Source organism: Mesocricetus auratus, unplaced genomic scaffold (assembly GCF_017639785.1).
Source record: "Mesocricetus auratus isolate SY011 unplaced genomic scaffold, BCM_Maur_2.0 Super-Scaffold_100006, whole genome shotgun sequence".
Lineage (NCBI taxonomy): Eukaryota > Metazoa > Chordata > Mammalia > Rodentia > Cricetidae > Mesocricetus > Mesocricetus auratus.
The window spans coordinates 70,510,159-70,529,437 of record NW_024429190.1 but is presented as its reverse complement, the minus strand read 5'-3'; the positions used below and the strand labels follow the sequence as shown (position 1 = coordinate 70,529,437).

Genomic DNA, 19,279 nt, shown 5'->3' with positions numbered 1-19,279 from the left:
CACTCACTCTGTAGACCAGGATGATCTCAGTCACAGAGATCCACCTGCCTCTGCATTTTTGAGTGCTGGGATTAAAGGTGTGCGCCACCAACAACTGGCAAAAGTGATATTGTTATGAAACCATCATCACAGAGAGCCATTTCTTCTAATAACACAATGTATTTTTCTGAACACTTACACATAATTAAAGTCTTTCAGTAAAAAGAAAACTAATAAAAATGTCATAATTTTTAACTGGGAAAAAGGTTATATTTCTGCATTTTTCTTGACAATTTTCTTGACAATTATCTTTATACAGTATTAAAAATCTTGCAAATGAGGCAGATAGACTTTATTCTTTCTCTTTAAGTTGGTGACTCAGTTAAGATTGCGTGCACCTCTAAATGTCAGGCAATCTGAACAATAGCTTAAGTAAATGGATATTCAAAATACATCTAGCAGTCTAGAAATAGAGTCAGCTGCTTCCCCATCTTTTACAAAACATTTGGTTAGTAGTCCTTTAAGTACTAGCTAAAAGGGAAAAAGACATAAAAGGGGATATATATTTTCATCTTTGCTAGATGTAGCCTCCCTAAAGTGTTTATAAAAATCATACTTCTTATTTCCAGAATTATATCACATGACCATTTATAGCTAGAAAACAACAGAGATTATCAAGTGTCTGTACTTTTGTCCAATCCACTTTTAATGTCTCAGCATGACAGTATAACTATAAGTCATCTAAATATGTGTGCTCTTTAGATTTACATTGGTGCAGAAGCATACAGTGGAATTTAACCAGGTAGCAATGGCGAATTCAGATGGATCCGAAGCAATGCTGAACAGAGTGATGACAAAAGATAACATTGGCGTTGCTGTGGTATTAGAGGTTCACAAGGAACTCTTTGGAACAGGTGAGTGCCATTTAAATAGTATTGAACACCATTCCAGATTTCCTTATCTCAAAACAAGAGAAGAGAACCTTACAATTACAAGATTGTTTTCTTGTCTTTTGAGAATTGTTAATGGAGATGGACAAGAAAACAGTGCAAATTTCCTAAGTTATATTTCTTGTGATTTCCTGACATTCTATAGTTTTTATATTTTTATTTACAAGGTAATACCTGTCTTTTTAACATACCATTAATTGAAAAAGATCTTTGAAATGGGGATGTTTTAGTCAGGCGGAATTAGAAGTTACCATAATTTAGTCCTTTCTTGTGAATGTGAACCTTTTGTTTTTAATATGAAGTAGTTGGCTTGTTTTCTTTAATTTCTTTGCTAAATTTCAAGTCTTTTCAGGGTGAGAACAACATCTTTTATCTATGTGGTACTTTCCAGGGTTTTAAGATTATTCATAACTTCCCTGAGAGTATGATATCCATTGTGTGCTTGGCATTATCAAGATCTTTTGTTAACCTCTCTCCTGCCTACCTCAGAGCACTTTATTACTTATTAATGTTTCAGGCAAAAACAAGGTGATCAGACCACATCAGTGCACTTCTCTCTGTGTGCTGCCTGTGAAAGAAAAGGCTGTCTTGAGTAATAGTTTGAATTATTGAGATTATACATATTTTTAAATTTCTTTCTTTTTCTACAGCTCTTCAGTTTATCTGTCATTAAACAAAGTCAGCCTTTAATGTGAGATTTCACGTTTCTTTTTTAGCCTCCAATATTTTTATGTCTTTTTCCATCACTTTCTTCTTCTGGTGTATTTTTTTTCTGCTTTTATAGAAATATCCTCTTTTGAAGTTTTACCCCTTTTTAATTTATAGAAGAGTAATTCTAAGTTATATATTGCATACTTTTACTTCCTAAAATATATCCCTTATCTTTCTAGAAGGGAATTTGGCGAGTAGTTTTTTGGGGACACATTTTTTAACATTTAACATAGTAAACATTCACTCATGGCCATAAATGACACTATATTTAACATAGTAAACATTCACTTATGGCCATAAATGACACTAAAACTTCTAGGAAAAGGAGATAGCTTAGAAAAAAATTGTAAATTATTTCTTCATGTAGCAGGTTACTTTATTAATTTATTTTCTCAATGTTGAAGAAAATTAAATATAATAAGATTGGAAGAAAGAATAATTTTACCTAATTATCAGACTTAGAAATTGGGCCTTTTTCTTTAGAGTTTATATTTCAGTAGAAAAATCTGAGATATTCTTAAGGAAATTTCAGAGAAAACTTAGGTTTGCATGTTAACTGATATTTCAATAGTCCACAGGTATATAAATTTAAAAAGCAAGAAGTTCCTGTGTCAGTCACACTCTAGAAATATCTCCTACTCACTTCTTTTTATGAATCCAAACATCTGGAATATATGCATATAGATTTATGTTAAGTGACATTATACCATTAATACTGAATTTTATGCCTTGACTGTTTTAGGGTCATCTTTCTGCCAGCACCTATTAAGTTTTCTTTTCACAATTTTGTATTTAATATTATTAATTACTATGTCCACCTTTTGAAAAGTACTATGTTGATGTTTTTAGGGGAAAAAAGAATATGTATAGCTGAATTATCTTTTTCCAAATTACTCGAGTATCCAAAACATTAAGTGGCTGACTAGCCTGAGTTCACACAAAGTAATTCATAGTAAAAGCAGGTCAAAGATGAAAGTATCCGAAATTTTGAGAGCACATAATTTTCTGATTTTTGTTTTGAGGGTCGTGGCTGAATTTGTGCACAATATACATGCCTGGTACACATGGAAGCCAGAAGGGGTGTTGGATCTATGGAAGTAGAGTTGGAGGCAGTTGTGAGCAGTCTGATGTCCGTGATAGAAACCAAATTCTGGTCCTCTTCAAGAGCAGCAAGTGCTCTTTACCTCTGAGCCTCCATCTAGTTCCACAGTTTCCATTTTAAAATTAACTCTGTTTGGGATTAGCTGAGGTGGTTGCATGCCTTTAATTAACCCCAGCACTTGGGAGGCAGAGGTAGCCCAATCTCTGAGTTTGAGGCCAGCCTGGTCTACATAGTGAGTTCCAGGACAGCAAGGGCTACAAAAAGAAACCCTGACTTGACTAAGATAAAAAATAAACTTTGAGGATTTAGTTCAGGAGCAAATTTGTTCCCTTATTTCATTTTCTGTAGGTTCATAAAATTTTACTGATTTTTCCTACTGACCTTTCACTATTAAGCTACTGAAATGCAACACAGATAGTGTATTGTGCAGTGGCAAGAAATTAAGTATTGATTAATTTAACTGGAAACATCTCTCACTAGATTGCTATGCTAATTAAATAAAAGGCACTTAAAAGTGCTTGCCTAGTACTGGAGAGGTGGCTTAGCAGTTAAGAGCATGCATTGTTTTTCCAGAGGACTGGGATTTGGTTCCCAACATCTACATTGGGTGGCTCACAACCATCTTTAGTTTCAGATATAAGAGATCAAATGCCCTTGTCCTGGTCTCTACAGGCACTATATTCATGTACCGACCCCATGCTTCGATACACATACACACACATCATTTTAAATGAAAATATGTAGCTTGTTTGCTTTAAGCTAAGAACTCAGCAGATGAAGTACAGTAACCCAAATATTCATTATATTATGAAATAATTTCTAGTATAAACATGTATTATAATTATTGATACTAAATATTTTCAGTTCTGTGAACCATAGAGTCTGTTTGTAAAGTGTAAAACTACCTTAAGCTCATAAAGGTTGTAATAGAAATACATAGTAGACCAGGCTACCATTTGTTAACCTAACCATGATGAATAACTAACACATTGCGATTTCCAGAATTACCCTTTAGCTTCTCAGATAAGTTCAAGATAAAAATCATTATGAATCTATAGAAAAGAGTAAAGAAGTAGCAATGTATCTTTTTCAGAGAACTTGTAAGGTGCTACTCTTTAAGAAACATAAACATAACTTTTTACGTTTTCTTTTTTATGATGTTTAAATTTAGGTATGAAGCCTATTCATGCTGCAGACAAACAGCTGCTTATAGTGGCAAATGCCCACATGCATTGGGACCCAGAGTATTCTGATGTGAAACTTATTCAGACCATGATGTTTGTCTCAGAGGTTAAAAACATTCTGGAGAAAGCCTCAAGTAGGCCTGGCAGCCCTACCGCAGATCCTAATTCCATCCCGCTGGTGCTATGTGCAGATCTTAACTCATTGCCAGATTCAGGTATTTACAACATCATTTTTTACTTGCTTTCAGTTTTGCTTTTAGTCTTGGTTGAAAGGCTACCTGTCTCCTAACAGGGCTTTCTTTCTCTTCTAAATTAAGGAAGATGTCAGTTGGAATTTGAGGACTGAGGCAGTGACTAATTGAAAAAAATTTAATAAGGAAACAGATTCCAAAGGAGTATTCAGTCTTAAGTAAAACAATGATTGCTTTTGTACTTTACCACTCCTACTCTCCTACTCCTAACTGGGAAAATGGTGGGAACTGTCATCAGAAATTGGAAGTATACAAGAGGGCCAATAATTGAAGTGATGGCTTAGAATTGAATGATTCAATCAGTGCCTGCCAGATTATAATAAGAAGGGAGCTGTGGGAAGATAAATCCCTCTCTCACTCTGCTCTGATCTGCCAGAACTGCCCATTAACCAAGTCCAGATGAAAGTGTAAGGGTAGGCAAGGGTTTGCATCCATACAAGGTCAACCTCCTGAGGCACAGAGTTCATCAGAAAAAGGCACTCTTTAGAGAACATTCATTACTGATAGCTGTCTCACGTAATAGTTCTGGCAAGTTTCTGGTGAGCTTTCTGTACTTATTACTAGAAGTAGTAGTATGTACAAATATTCTAGTAAGATTATGTATTACTCTACTGGACTACTTTCTGTCTTAATTTCATCTTTCTAATACCGAATTCTCCATTTTAGGTCCTGGATTTCAAACTCAACGAGTATAACCCTTATACTATTAGCAAAACATATTCTAAATACTACATACCATTATTATTAATATTTAATCCACATCCCCAGTAGGGATCAAGCCCAGGATTGTTGCATGTTAGGCAAACCTACCACTGAATTATGTCCCCAGATATGATTAGACTAGTCAAAGATAGTCCATCAATAGCGAATATAAAATAACTTAAGGGCCTATACTTGGAATTTGTAAATAGTCACCAACCTTAGAAAATAATCTTGTTCATAATAAATGCTAAAATCTTGTTTTTGATGCTTATGACAGCTGGCATCTTCTTTCCTTCCTCTGTCTCTCCCATCCTCCCATGTGATTATGGGGTGTATGTATACATGGTGGTATGTGTGTACATGTGTGCTCACATGCTCACCAGAAGTCAACTTTGGGTGTTCCTTGGGTGCCATCCACCTTGTTTGTCACATGAGGTCCCTACCAGCCTAGGGATCACTAAGTATACTATGCTGGCTAACCAATGAACCCCTGGGATCTGTCTACCTGTATATCGTGTTGGTATCGCAAGCTCTCTACCACACATGGGTTCCAAAGCTGGGACTCAGGCTCTAATCCCTATATGGCAATAACTTTACTGAGCTGTCTCCCCAGCCCACATCCCTCTTTCTTAGTCTTTTACAAAAATAATTCTTTAAATTCTCTAAAAGTGCAAGTTTTTCTTGTATTATTTCATATGATTTCTTAAAATCATTTATAATAGTTATTAGTATCATTGTTACCATAGCATAGTTCACTGATTCAAATTAGACTGTCGGGATTGGATCCTGGCTTTGTTTCTTAGGTGCTGTACATGTTATTCAATATGGGGAATAAGCATTTTATTGACCTCATTAAATTGTTCGCCTAGCATATCGTAAATGCTAGATAAGTTACATTTCCTTTTGAGTGATTCACAACACTAATACTCACTTTACTTCATGTTTTGCTATCATTCCTAATCACTAGTAGATGAATTTACTATTAATGCTAACTAATAATTAAAAGTTTGCTAATTTGGTAGAAATGTTTTGAAGCTGCTACTCTTTTCAACTGGAACTCACTCTGTAGACCAGGCTGGCCTGGAACTTACAGAGATCCACCTGCCTCTGCCTCGCTGGGGTTAAAGGCGTGTACCACCAACGCCCGGCTTTTAGACACACTAACAATTTTAATCTCTGATATATAATGTTACTTAGACAAAATATTCTTCATAGATGTCAGACTGAGACTCAGTGCTAGCTAAAAATGAGTAATGAGGGGGGGCTAGGAGGACAGGAGAGACAGCTCAGTGGTTAAGAGCACTGACTGTTCTCCCAGAGGGCAGTGATTTGATTCTTAGTACCCACATCGTGACTTAAAACCATCACTAATCTTAATTTCAGGAAACCTGACAGAAACTTTTCTGGCCTGTGGGGGCACCCAGGAATGCATGTGATACACAGACTTGCATGCACAGAAAATAATAATTAAAGATAAATAAATGATGGTACTTCCAAATTAACCCCGAATATTGAATTGTTGAAGATGAAATATCTGGTTGCAAATGATTTTTTTATTCTAAGCATACGTTTTTTATATCCCTAATGTTGTCGATTCATTTCTGTGACTACTGCTAAAGAGGTATGTTTTGGTTTATGGCTGGGCAGAGATACCATGACCATGGCAGCTCTATAAAGTAAAACATTTAATTAGGGTGGCTTTCTTATAGTTTCAGAGGTTCAGTCCATTATCATCCTGGTTGGGGAGCATGACAGCATGCAGGCAGACATGATACTGGCTACATCTTGATATGCAGGCCAGAGGAAATCACTGAAACACTGGGCACTATCCTGAGCATAGGAAACCTCAAGCGCCCCTCCCCCCCCCAATGACATGCTTCCTCCAACAGGGCCATACTCCAACAAAGCCACACCTAATAGTGTCACTGCTTATGAGATTATGGGGGCCAGAAGATACTGGTCTAGAGCAATATAACAAAAACACGGTCAAGACTTTGCTGGTGAATGCTGTCTAGTTCTAGAAGTCATCCGAACCCAAAAACTACTAAGATCGACAGTATTCCTGTATGGTCCTAAAACTTTGTTCTGAAATAGGCAAGTACTTTTCAGTGTGGTTGAATTATATGAAATTGCTAGTGTTTAATTTAAAATAAAAACAAACAAACCAAAAACAGAAAACAAAATAGCAGCAAGAACACTTGTTTTGTTTTGTTTTGTTTTGTTTTGTTTCTGATATAGGATTTCATTATGCAGCTCTGGCTTGCCTGGAGCTTTCTATGTATACCAAGCTGGCCTGGAACTCAGAAATCAATCTGCCTTCCTGCTTCTTAGGTACTCGGGCTTAGTACCTAAGTCCTGCTAAGAGTTTCATAGGACTTAACCAACTCTAAACCTGGTGTGTCTATAGAGTAAGATTTAGTAATACAGCTTTACTAAATATTAAAAGGTAGTGCTTCCTCTTTTCTTTTCTTCTTGTTTTTTTTTTTTTTGCTAGGTGTTGTGGAATATTTAAGCAATGGAGGAGTAGCTGACAACCATAAAGACTTCAAGGAATTAAGGTACAATGAGTGTCTTATGAACTTCAGCTGTAGTGGAAAGAATGGAAGCTCAGAAGGAAGAATAACCCATGGCTTCCAACTTAAGAGCGCCTATGAAAATAACTTGATGCCTTATACCAATTACACCTTTGATTTCAAAGTAAGTAGCAGTCTTTGGGCTGGCATATGAACTATTTCAAATAAAAGCGTGTAAAAAAAAGAAGAGTATAAACCCTTATGATTAAGTGTTTGCAGAACTGGTGAGATTATACTACTGCTCTTTCAGAGAATCTGAGTTTGATTCCCAGCACTTACCTGGTGTCTTTTGAGGGGCCTGAAGCCATCTTCTGACTTCTGTCAGCACCAGACACTCAAATGTTCCACAAACAGACAGACATGCATGCAAAATATCCATACACATGAAATAAAAGAAGAATTATCACTGATTCAAACACACACACACACATACACAATCTCAAATGTCTGGTTTAAAAATACAACTAAAAAGGGAATTTTTATTAGGTTTTGTGGTTATTATTGACATCATTTGAATTCTTTTTGAACTTTCATATTTTACATTTTAGATATTAGTTGTGATAATAGCAATATTTCTAAAATTTTTTGCTGTGTGCCAGTCACTTGGGTGTATATTGATACAGTTAATCTTTACCTGTTTCCATCACCTGTGCTTAGCAAGAATTTAAGCTCGTAATATAGCTAAACTCACCTGGAATGAATTACTATAGTATTCTGTGAAATTTTTCTTTGAATATCTATTTTTCTTATATTTTCCCAAGTTTCTTGTAGGGTTGGAGTTGTAGGTCGTGCTTAATGTTGGTCTTATCCATGTAGTTGTATTAGAATATTCCCACGTCATCCATGGAACAAGTTTTTAAAAGGAAAAGGAAGTCTTAAAAATAAGGGAGCCCAGCCGGGTGGTGGTGGCGCACGCCTTTAATCCCAGCACTCAGGAGGCAGAGGCAGGCGGATCTATGTGAGTTCGAGGCTGGGATGGACCGACAGCCTCCAAAACAATACAGAGAAACCCTGTCTCGTAAAAACCAAAAAAATAAAATAAGGGAGCCTGTTGTTCATGTTCAGGACAAGATACTCCTTGAAAGACAGATGGCCGTGACTCTGGTTACTCTTTTTTTTTCTGATCATTTCATCTACTTGTAGCTCTTTTCTTTACCTCTGTTTGACTCTCTGTCATTTTCAGAATGAATTGTATGTCTTGTTCTATCCTAAATATACACATATAGATGTAAAAAGTTGTTTAGTATATAAAACCTAGAGAAGTTGTAACAAAAGGAAAATTATTAAGTAGGCTTGTTCACATCTTCAATAACTCTTTTACTTTTTTATCTGTTTTCTGTTTAGTTTTTTGAAACAGGTCTCTCTTTGTAGCCCTGGATGACCTGTAGCTCACTGTGTAGACCAGCCTGGCTTTAAACTCATAAAGATCTACCTGCCTTTGCCTCCTGTGTGCTGGGATGAAAGATTAAAGGTGGGCACCTCTGTGCCCAGCTTCATTTCTCAGTTTTGATGTTTGTTTGCTCCTTTCCAAACAAAAGTAGAAGGAAGAAAGACCTGTGTTGATATTTGTCAGCTTCCATAGTTACGAAATGAGAAATAAAACTGCTTGGAAGTTAATGTAGTTTTACCGTTAGATAACTATTCATTGGTAGCTAGTATTGTTTTAAGTAGTCATACATGGTGACTTGCAGTAAAATATTTAAGAACTAACTTCCTGTGGAAAATAAGCCTTGATTTGTAGTGTTTTCTGTGGGTTATGTACTTTTCTAATTTAACTTTATTCACATTGTTGAGAATGGTACTATTAAAATTGTCATTCACCAGTTCTAGCATATTACTGTTTTTGCAGTTGAAAGATAAACATATATACTTAGTGATATGTAGTTTTCTATAGTTTAAATCATATCTTTATAATTATAATGATGTATAAAACATTTGCCAGCATACCCCCAAAAACTGTAAATAAAAGTTCCTCAAAATAAGTGTTCAGTAATTAGATAGCTGTTACTGTTCTCTTGGTCTGTAAGTAAGTTAAGAGAAAATTTTATTACTTTCTGAAAGATTGCTTTTTACTTGTCCATGAAAGTTAAACAAACAAACAAAATTTGTCATATTAGCTTAAGCTATCTACCTTGATCTTCTGAATTGGTCTAAAATCACTTAAAAATGCTTCTTTAGCATATCTTTCGTGCATCCCAGGCATTGTAGCACATACCTGTAATCCCAGCACTTGGTAGGGTGAGGAAGAAGGATCTTGAATTAAGCCTAGCTGGGTTACGTAGCAAGTCCCTGCTACATTAAATGAATGGATAACTGAATTTCACATGTAGGAATATTTCTTTCTACTTGAGTATGAACTCTCTTGATATGTGTAAGCATTAGATTAGGTGAAATCTATGCACAGCTTGGGACAGTAGAGGCACATTAGTTTTGCTATCTGCTAATCAAATCATATGAAATAGATGTCATATATAAAGACGTGTATCTTTATGTATGTGTGTGTTCCTGCTAACTGGTACTTCGCTCTAGTGCCAGGATTTGGAGAAATTAAGTATTTTAAACTAAGCAAATTTGGACAGTTAACTACATAGTAGCTTGAGTGTATGTGTGATTTTATTAAACCAAGAAAATCTGTTTAACTTTTTAGTGTTAGCATTCATGTATAAATGTAAAACTATGATTCAGTATTATGCTGTGTTTCTTTATTGAGCTGCCTTTACTTAATGTAATAATCCATTAAATATTAAAGCCTTGTTTTATCTATAGTCAGATTAACAGGTACAAGGAATACAGGTTACTTAGTTATTTAGCTTTTCCAAATTTAGGCTTGTTCTTTTTACGGAATTTTTCTCTTTTTCTAAACATTTTCCTTCCCCCTCCCCATTATCCCTAATCTCTTTCCAGGGTGTGATTGACTACATTTTCTATTCCAAGACTCATATGAACGTGCTTGGTGTCCTGGGGCCTTTAGATCCTCAATGGCTGGTTGAGAACAACATCACTGGGTGTCCACATCCTCACATCCCTTCAGACCACTTCTCACTGTTAACACAACTTGAACTCCACCCTCCACTCCTGCCTCTTGTCAATGGTGTTCACTTGCCTAACCGGAGGTAGTGGAGTATAGCCCCGCCAAGACGGGGATCTGTTGCTATGGACCTGTACAGTTGTAAATCAAAGTATGTAGGAGTGAAGTATGGCCGTCCTTAAGCTGCTGCTTCAGGTTCCTTTCATTATGTGTTTGCTATAAGACTTTGTATGTTTTTTGTGCATATTGATACCATTTGGCACTAGGGCTGGAACCAAAGTATTACTGTCTGTCTCTATCCAAAAGTTTAATATACTTTAAAATTGAATTTCTTTTCCTCCTATTACATTAGAAAACAGCATTCACAATTGGTAAATCAGTAATTTGAGGTCCAACACCAGTGTTGTTCTCTAAAAACAAATACATTCTTTGGAATTATTTCAGATAAGCCAATCATTTTTCTAAAAAGTGATTTTTACAAACTCCAAATACAAGACTTTGAATAGAATGATGGCATGCCTTATAGGAAAAACTTTGGAGTTTCTGTTTTCCTTCGTAACAAGCTGATTTTTGGCTCCCAAGTCCTTTGCACATTAACAAAGCACTTAAATTTGCTTGATTTGTACATTTAATGTGATATAGTCATTAGCCATAACAAGACAATTTGAGAAATGAAAATAATTGCACAATATGCTCTCAAAAATCAAGCATAGTATGTGACAGTTTGTTGGCCGAATGCTGGTTATTTTGTTTGAGGGATCCCTTCCTTTTTTTTTTTCTTCCCTTTTTTGGTCTGCCTATTAGTTGTAATCTTTTTAGAAATATTAACTCTAAGCCTGTCTCTCCAGTTCATTTTATAAGGAAATAGCAGATATATACTGCCATACATCTTGAAAGTAGAATTTGGTATTTTTAGGATGCCCACAAAATTAGTGTCTGGTATTTTTCATGTTCACTCTTCTTTGCTGTCTGGTTGTATTGGAAAAAGATATGATCCATATCATCTTTACCACTACAGTTTAATGTTTAAAGAAGATTGCTGAATGAAAAGCCCCGGATCAAAATTTCAAAATGGAAAAGCCATATATTACACGTGTTTTCCAAAATAAGTTAAATGGCTGTTTTGTTTGTTTGTTGTTTTGTTTTTTCTTTTTGTTTTGAGGTAACATTAGAGAGGATTTTGAGGAGAGGACAGATTTGGGGAAGTAGTTGAAAACTTTGGATTTTTTTTTTCTGACTCTAGCTGCCAAATGTCCATCATATGCTTTTAATCTTTGTTGCCATATCTGTCTAGATTTGAATTAAGCTACTGGTTTATTCCCACAGTTTAATGCCTCTAGATGTATTGGAAGCCAACCCCCCTTTGTTGCTGGCCCAGAGGGGCCACTTGAAAATCTGACTTGAGAGGCAGAGAGCATAAATGCCATTTTTGTGGGGAGAAAATTAGTTGGCTGCTTGATGTTAATTATGGCACAGTAACATTGGAAAAGGTTGTGTCTGTGTTTTTAAGTTTTTCTTTATTCTGCTTTTTTGCTGCTATAAGAGTTTTCTGAAATTTATATTTTAAACTTTTCATGCACTTTACTGTTTCTAGTATCAAAATGTGATATTTTTAATAAACAAGAAATTTTCCATTATGTGAATGAAATTTTAAAAGAAAATAGCCTATATTTGTGTCTCACTAATATATAAAGTACAAGTCAAATTTAAATTATTTAATTAGTTTTAAACATATACAAATTGTCTCTTCTTTCAAACCTGACATCTTAGGCTGTTTTATTAGTCTTAAATGATACATTTCCTGTGGTTATTTTATACTAATTTCTTCCATAGTTTACTGATCAGGCTACATAAAATAATATTTCCCCAAAGGGTAATTTTAGTGGGATGAGGGGTGGTGGGATGATGTAATATCACACAGGATTGCATCCAGAAGAGCTCTGTAAAGCCTAAACTCCCTTTTAAAAGTGCCTAGTGACGGAGGCGATGTCATCTATTGTAATTGGAATGTCATTGTAGTTCAGCAAAGTTTGATGTAAATAAAATATTCTTTCAAAAATGTCAAAGTACCTGAATAAACAAGTAGAAGAAACCCTTGATGACAGATTTTCCTCAGTGTTCAGGTATCCCTTCTTATATACCTCAAGCATCCAACATCTAGCCATGCAAATTGATTATCTGAAGCATAGTACTGGAAAGTAGAATAGCATGAAAAACTTAATTTTGTGGACATTACCTTTTTTTTTGTAATCTGCTACTGTATGTTTAATTTTAGATCTTTTGTTTTGGGTGGGTTTTCTGCTCTGGAGGTATATGCACTAACAGAACATTCTTCTTTCATAGACGCATGTTAATTAGCCATGTGAGCAATATTTCCTACCATACTTCACTCCCGATATTTTTTGAGATGTTTGTATAAAATGAAATTTAAAGTTCACTTATGATTGTATATGAACCACAGAGGAGCCCATTTATTAATAAAAATCTTTTTTAATAGTTAAATGTAGAGGGGAAAATAAAAAAATTGGGAAACATTGTAAACAGCTTAAGTTTATTTTCTGTATGATCGAGGCACTCTGTTGCAAGAAGGTGTGTAATTGGGTCTCTCTGCTTCCAAATGCACTCTTTCAAACCATTCATTATCCTGTGTATTTTAATGTGGTTTTCGTAAATGTTGGTAGTAGCTCTGTTGAAGTAGGTGATTGTGTTTTGTTTTGGGTGGCACACACCTAGGGCATGGTAACCCAATTTTCATGTGCACGGTTTCCCTTTAGCCTCTTGCCCAAATTTCACACAGTTTCCCCTTTGTTCCCTTTGTAAAAGGAGTGGTATCTTGTTTTGAGCTGCCAGTTCAGATGATCAGAAATGCTGCTGTCCTCAGCATTGTCTTGTTAAATGCATGCCATTTGGAACTTTGGCAGTGAGAAGCCCAAAGGACAGGGTGAATGACATGGTATATATTCAAATGAATTATATGCTCATATACTTTCTAGTTCTCAGAATAAGTTAATAAGCTTTATGCCATTGGGCTGCTGCATATTTTATCTGATGATAAAAGAAAATTTGGGCATTTTTAGATTGTGCTATGTATTTTTTAACTGTTACATATGATTTCTAGTAATTTTCTTAAGAACTGGAGTATTAAGTTTATTAAAACGGTGTTGTTTGAGGCAGGGGAAACTGCACTGTTTGCCATTATAACAGTCATACAAGTGCATGTCAAGTCACCCACTGTCAAGCATCAGTATCCTCCTCATAGCTTTATACACTTTGATGGGGAATATTGCAGCATCCTCAGGACTGACATCTGGAAAAGGCTCAAATCCACTTACTGCTCCTTGCTTGTTGACTTTGTTTTACAATATTGTGCCTGGTGTCAACTCTTAAGCAACAGCACTGCCGCCTAAAAGCAAGCAGAGAACAGAATCCCAGCACCATTCTGTAGGCAACTTTTTAGAATTCAGATACAGTAGATCTGTTCAAGATTTATGATGTTTTATGTAAAAAAATTTTGTACAACATAGCTGAATATTTTTGTTTGATTTATTTGATGTAAGGCGTGTGAACATTCATTTGAATATCACATGTTAAAGTCAGGTATGGCACAATGGGTTCTGAGACCAGCTTTCCCCACCCTCCCATTTGCCTTGTTGGAATCTCTTTATTTTCAAATTACGTTTCTGATATTCATAGGCAGATATTTAATTTTACTAATACGCATCCTGTGTGAATGTATTTTAAAAGCCACTATGTTTTAGTGTTATAGTTTGTAGAAATATGAAATTTACTTATCTTTTTGGGGGTCGTCTTAAAGTCATATATCACTGAGACGAGAGAAAGTTGAAAACTAAGACTAATATCGCTTGAATCTGTGGCAGATTATGTTAAAATTGAGGGTGTGGCATATTAAACCTAGAACATGGACAAAATTGTGCTCCATTTAAAAACTCTGTCTCCTGAGTATGTCTTGTCAATAGGTAAAATTTTAAGTCTGTATTGTATTTCTGAGACATCATAAAAATCACAGCTCCCGCCTGTACACTGAGTAGCAGATAGCAAAGAGAAGGGGGAGTGCACGCATTGAAGGAGCCCGGAGCACAGAGCTTCATTTCTAACAAAGTAGATTTCCTCGTGATAAAAATTGACTTCATTCTCATTGATTTAAATTTTCATCTTTTATAGTTTTAGTTTCTAAAATATTTTTAATAGTTTTGTAAAGCATACTAACTGGTTGGTAGCGTCAGTCACAGAAAACATGAATTGTATTATGGTATTGGTCCTATAGCAAGCAAAATCTTTGTCACATGTTCAGAGTAACCAACATTTTGACTGAAATGTGAGCTGTAATGTGTGTAAGCTTTTTGTTTATCACCATAAAACCCAAAGTAACACCTTTCTAATGTGTTAGAAGATTTCCATTTGGTTTGTGTCATATTTGTGTGACTTTTTGTCTATTAGAAGTAAATAAATTAAGTAGAGAAGTTAGACTTATTTTTCTAAATCAGGAACTTCAACTGAAGTTTTGAGTTTGTAGACAGAAGACAACATTTATGTTTATGATTGCTCTGGATGATTTTAATTCTGTAATTGCACTGCAATTCCCCAATTTAAATTGAAACACAAGTAAATGCTACTACATCTTTAACCTGCTCATTTACCAAAGTTATAGCCTGTCTAAGAACAGGATGTCAAGAGCATCTTTCATACTTGACACCCTTGGGTGTTCTGAGCAAGAGCCGCAGAAAGAGGAGAGTGGGAAGGGAAGAAGAACAAGAAAGGTGGGAACCTGCTGAGCGTGATGATAAGGAAGAACATGTGTGCTTCTTACTTCAGCAAATGCATTCATGGATATGTCTCAGTTAAGGGCCTGTAGGAAGAAACAGCACTTCCTGAAAAGTTTTAATAATTATTTCTTTTGGCATAAGTTTGGTTTAACTTGGTTTATGCTAGACTTGATTTATTCTTGGATCCAAAGGAGAAACTAAAGTACTTTTTAGTAAGATAACTTTTAAAGGATGTGAATTGAGGACATGCCTATTAAATGTTGATTTTTTTTTATGGTACAGCCTATAAAATAAATAACATTGAGCTGAAATTGTAAGTATACCATCAGAAATCATATGCCTCTTGGCATGGTAGCATGTGTATTTGCCTTTCAGAATATTTCAAAAGCTATCATTTGGTACCTCTTACTGGTTATTTTCATTGGCAAGTTCCCTGAGTTTAATTTCCATGTTTATGTATATGTCACTTTTCAAAGCATAGGAGTTATGGTAGCCCTCTTTAAAAAGTGATCCTTTCTTGCTCGTTATTTTAGAGCACTGACATATTTTCTTAGCTGTCAGTTGTTTAGTGTACCACATTTGTTTAATCTGTGTGTAGTTACTTGAACTCAAAATATTGGCTCAGCATTGGTGTGCCAAACAATGGCTTTGCTTCTTATCAGACAGACTTAGTGTCCTGCTACTGTTTCAACCTTAGTGCGGTAAGTGATTCAGTGTGTGGGTTGCTCTTTATTCAGAAACTGCTCTGTCCTTTTTTCTATGCTTAATTTACTAAAAGTATATTCCCTTACCTGTGAAATTCCTGAGCGGTGCTCTGCCGACATTTGAGAGCAAGAGTTTGGATGGCTGTTACTGCACACTGGATCTGGAATTGTTCAGTGTTGAGTGGCAGATCTCTTAAACACCAGCAGCACTGACAAGTGCACTATGGGCATTCATACAGTTGTCCAAATGCAAGCAGTTCTTTCATCAAGGAGAAGCTGAGGTGTCGGGTTAAATAGGAATACTTGGAGTATTTCAAGGACGGCAAATGCTTAACCACGTTGTTTCTGAATTGGAGTAGCGCTTTTTTTTCTTTTTCTTTTTAAAGAGAAAAAAATGTATACATTAAAAAGGCCAGGATATTTGATTATATTCACAAGAGATTAAGTTGTATCTTACTTTCAACTGTATAAGTGCCAAGTAATTTTCTGTGGACTTTCTACCCTTCTACTCGGTTTACCATTTGAGTAGGGAAGGGATTATTTATTTTTATTTCCTGGCATTAAGTTGACTAATTTATTACTTTGCATACACTTGAGTTATTCTGTGGCCTATATAGTGTTTTTGTAACTATTAAATGGTCTAAAAGCAAAGCACATGATCATAAAACTAAACAGGTTGTTTTGATAGTTTCCCCCATGAATACATGGTAATTTCTATTAATATCATTCTAAGCAAATTATACTGTTTTAAGTTGTATATTTATTTTTATCCTAAGAAAAAGCCAAGCACCAACTCATCGTGTTCTGGTAATCATTTACAATCTAAGCTTTTCTCTTTATTTTTTTTATTAGAGAATTTAATGAAGTGCCATGTAATTGTAGGTTATTAGTAATTAATGTTTGATAGACTGTTCTGTGATATTCTAGACGTTTAACTCTTTCTTGTCATCGCTGGAGAAGATGGTTCTACTCTCATTCTCTCTGATAAAATCACCAGCTGCTTTATTTTTCTATTTATTAAACAGTTGATAAGGTCTGGATCTTGACTGAACTGCTCAGCTGAGATGTTTTTCATAGTAGACACTATAGAAGATGTGTGTGAAAAAGGACACAGTTGGGTGGTGGTATTCTTTTTCATTAATGTGAACATTGACTAAACAAAGCAGTCCTGCCTTTTAAATCTTGTGGCAGCTCAGAAGGGAGGTGCTTAAGAACCTTAACTATTATGTCAGATGACAAATATTTTTTTCCATTTCGGAGATTGGGTACTGCTCACACATGATGTATAGGGCTAAATATATGCTTGTTTCCTTGCACCTGTGTACTCTCCCCTTCTCTCCCACTTTTCCTTCCCCTGTAGGCAATAAATGGCCATTTTGCAACTGCATACTTTTGTCTTGGTTTTTGATTATTTGCGAAATGCTAAGTTCCTGCTTTGAGGTGGATACTTCTTTTTAGAGCAAAGTAGGAAACCAAGGTAATTGAGATAATTACAAATTCATACTTGTATTTTTTTGTTTTGCTTTTTTGTTTTTTGTTGAAAATTACACAGATTTCAAATAGAATAGATTTTTTTTTCAAGACAGGGTTTCTCTGTGGCTTTGGAGGCTGTCCTGGAACTCCCTTGGTAGTCCAGGCTGGTCTTGAACTTACAGAGATCCACCTGCCTCTGCCTCCCGAGTGCTGGGATTAAAGGTGTGCGCCACCAACGCCCGGCTAATAGAATAGATTTTGAAGTTACGTGGCCAGAAGAAATCAAAAGGGACTTGTTTCTTCCTAAGTATGTGTAAAATGGTATGTGATGTACAGTTTCTTACCTTAGTGATCATGGATGTTTATGCTGAGATGTATCTTCTCATGCTATGTCCTTGAAGTGCATGGTGAACAGAAGTCTGCTGAACTTAAGGAATGTACTATGAATATGAAGCAACTGCTAGATCTTAGTGTCATTGGTCTGACCTATGTGACAAACATCAGACAAATAAGCTGGGTTAAATAGAACTAAACAAGCTTGATAGGTTAGACCTACCAAGGCCCAGAGTAAATTCACTCAGTATTTATATACTTTTGAGGATAAGTTACCCCAGGAGATAGATGGTAAGCTTCTTGTCCTCCAAGAAATAGTTTCCCAAATACTCTGTTTATGGCACAAGAAGATACTCAAATGTTTTAGTCAGTATAAAAAAAATTTTAAGTCTTAGTGTCTGGGAAAGAAAGGAAGTAGAGGCCATACTGTAAAATAATTACAAATTCAAAGAACTCTGGATATATTCAACTGAAAAATGATTTTCAGGTATATGAGTCAGTTTCAGAGGGGAAATTGAAGTAATCAGCTTAGTACTTACTTGAAAGGACACTTTAGATTATCTTGGAACAGATTGCTGGCATCTAAAGAAATTGCTAGGCTACAGAGCTTAGTGCCTACTTACTTGGCATTTAAAGATTTGTTACAAGCTTGTGATTGACCCTGAGGCTCCTCCCTGAAGCCATTATTTCAGACAGCCTCTAAGAAGTCCTTTATGAAATGGGTCTTGAACATTTCAAAGTGACTGCCTTAAGACGCTCTTAAGACAGGACATTAGAATCGTTCATTGTATATTTGTGCATTTTATTGCCCTGGGCAAAACAGGCTTATTGGTAAAGTCAAGGCAAAAGTCTTCATGAATTAGTTCAATTTGCAAGGGATCCAAACCCAGGTCCTTGTTCTTGTATAGCAAGCACTTTTACAACTAAGACAACATTCTAGCACCTGAACTCTGAGGAACTGGATAAAATGCTCCTTAACATTTGTCTTTAAGAGGAATGGGAAAGAGAATTTACTTGTGGACTCCATATCCATAATACATACCATTCCTCACAGTGTCAATTGCTCTATTCATGTTTGTGTATGCGTCACATTCACTTGCCTCCGTGATGACAGAGTTGGGGTGCTGAAAAGAAACCTTGAGTGGATAACTGCTCACAGCAAAGAAAGAAAAAAGTCACAGATGAATTACTGAGCTAATTATATACAACTGAGGTTTGAACCTACCTGGAACCTTCTAAGGAACCATGTGGAAGGTAACCAGTGCCTCCTGCACTGCATTGGTCAAAGATGGCTTTTATTTTATTTTTTTCTTCTTTGTTTTAAAGTAACCACTGTAGAGTGGTTACAACCAGTGCCTGGCAAAACATGGAGTTAAAGCTTAGCTTACTTTTATGAATGTGTATGCAATTCTGAAGGCCTCAAAGCTCCCTGTGCAAACATTTAAGGCTGTATTGTTTCTTAACAAAATTGGTCCTGAGAATTGTAACATGAAAGTTTAACTTTT

General features: G+C 35.7%; 1 protein-coding gene across 5 annotated transcripts in view; it reads left to right on the top strand.

Annotated features, from left to right (window-relative positions):
- The window catches only part of Cnot6l (CCR4-NOT transcription complex subunit 6 like), an 88,172-nt gene extending 70,817 nt beyond the window's left edge, over window positions 1-17,355 (top strand). For all 5 annotated transcript variants that reach the window (XM_040747446.1, XM_040747448.1, XM_040747445.1 and 2 more), the window contains 4 exons: window positions 742-893; window positions 3,914-4,141; window positions 7,374-7,576; window positions 10,357-17,355. In XM_040747446.1, the coding sequence (XP_040603380.1) occupies window positions 742-893; window positions 3,914-4,141; window positions 7,374-7,576; window positions 10,357-10,569 (796 nt within the window). In that variant the 3' untranslated portion in view covers window positions 10,570-17,355. The remainder of the gene's footprint in view (window positions 1-741; window positions 894-3,913; window positions 4,142-7,373; window positions 7,577-10,356) is intronic.
- The last annotated feature ends 1,924 nt before the right edge of the window (window positions 17,356-19,279 follow it).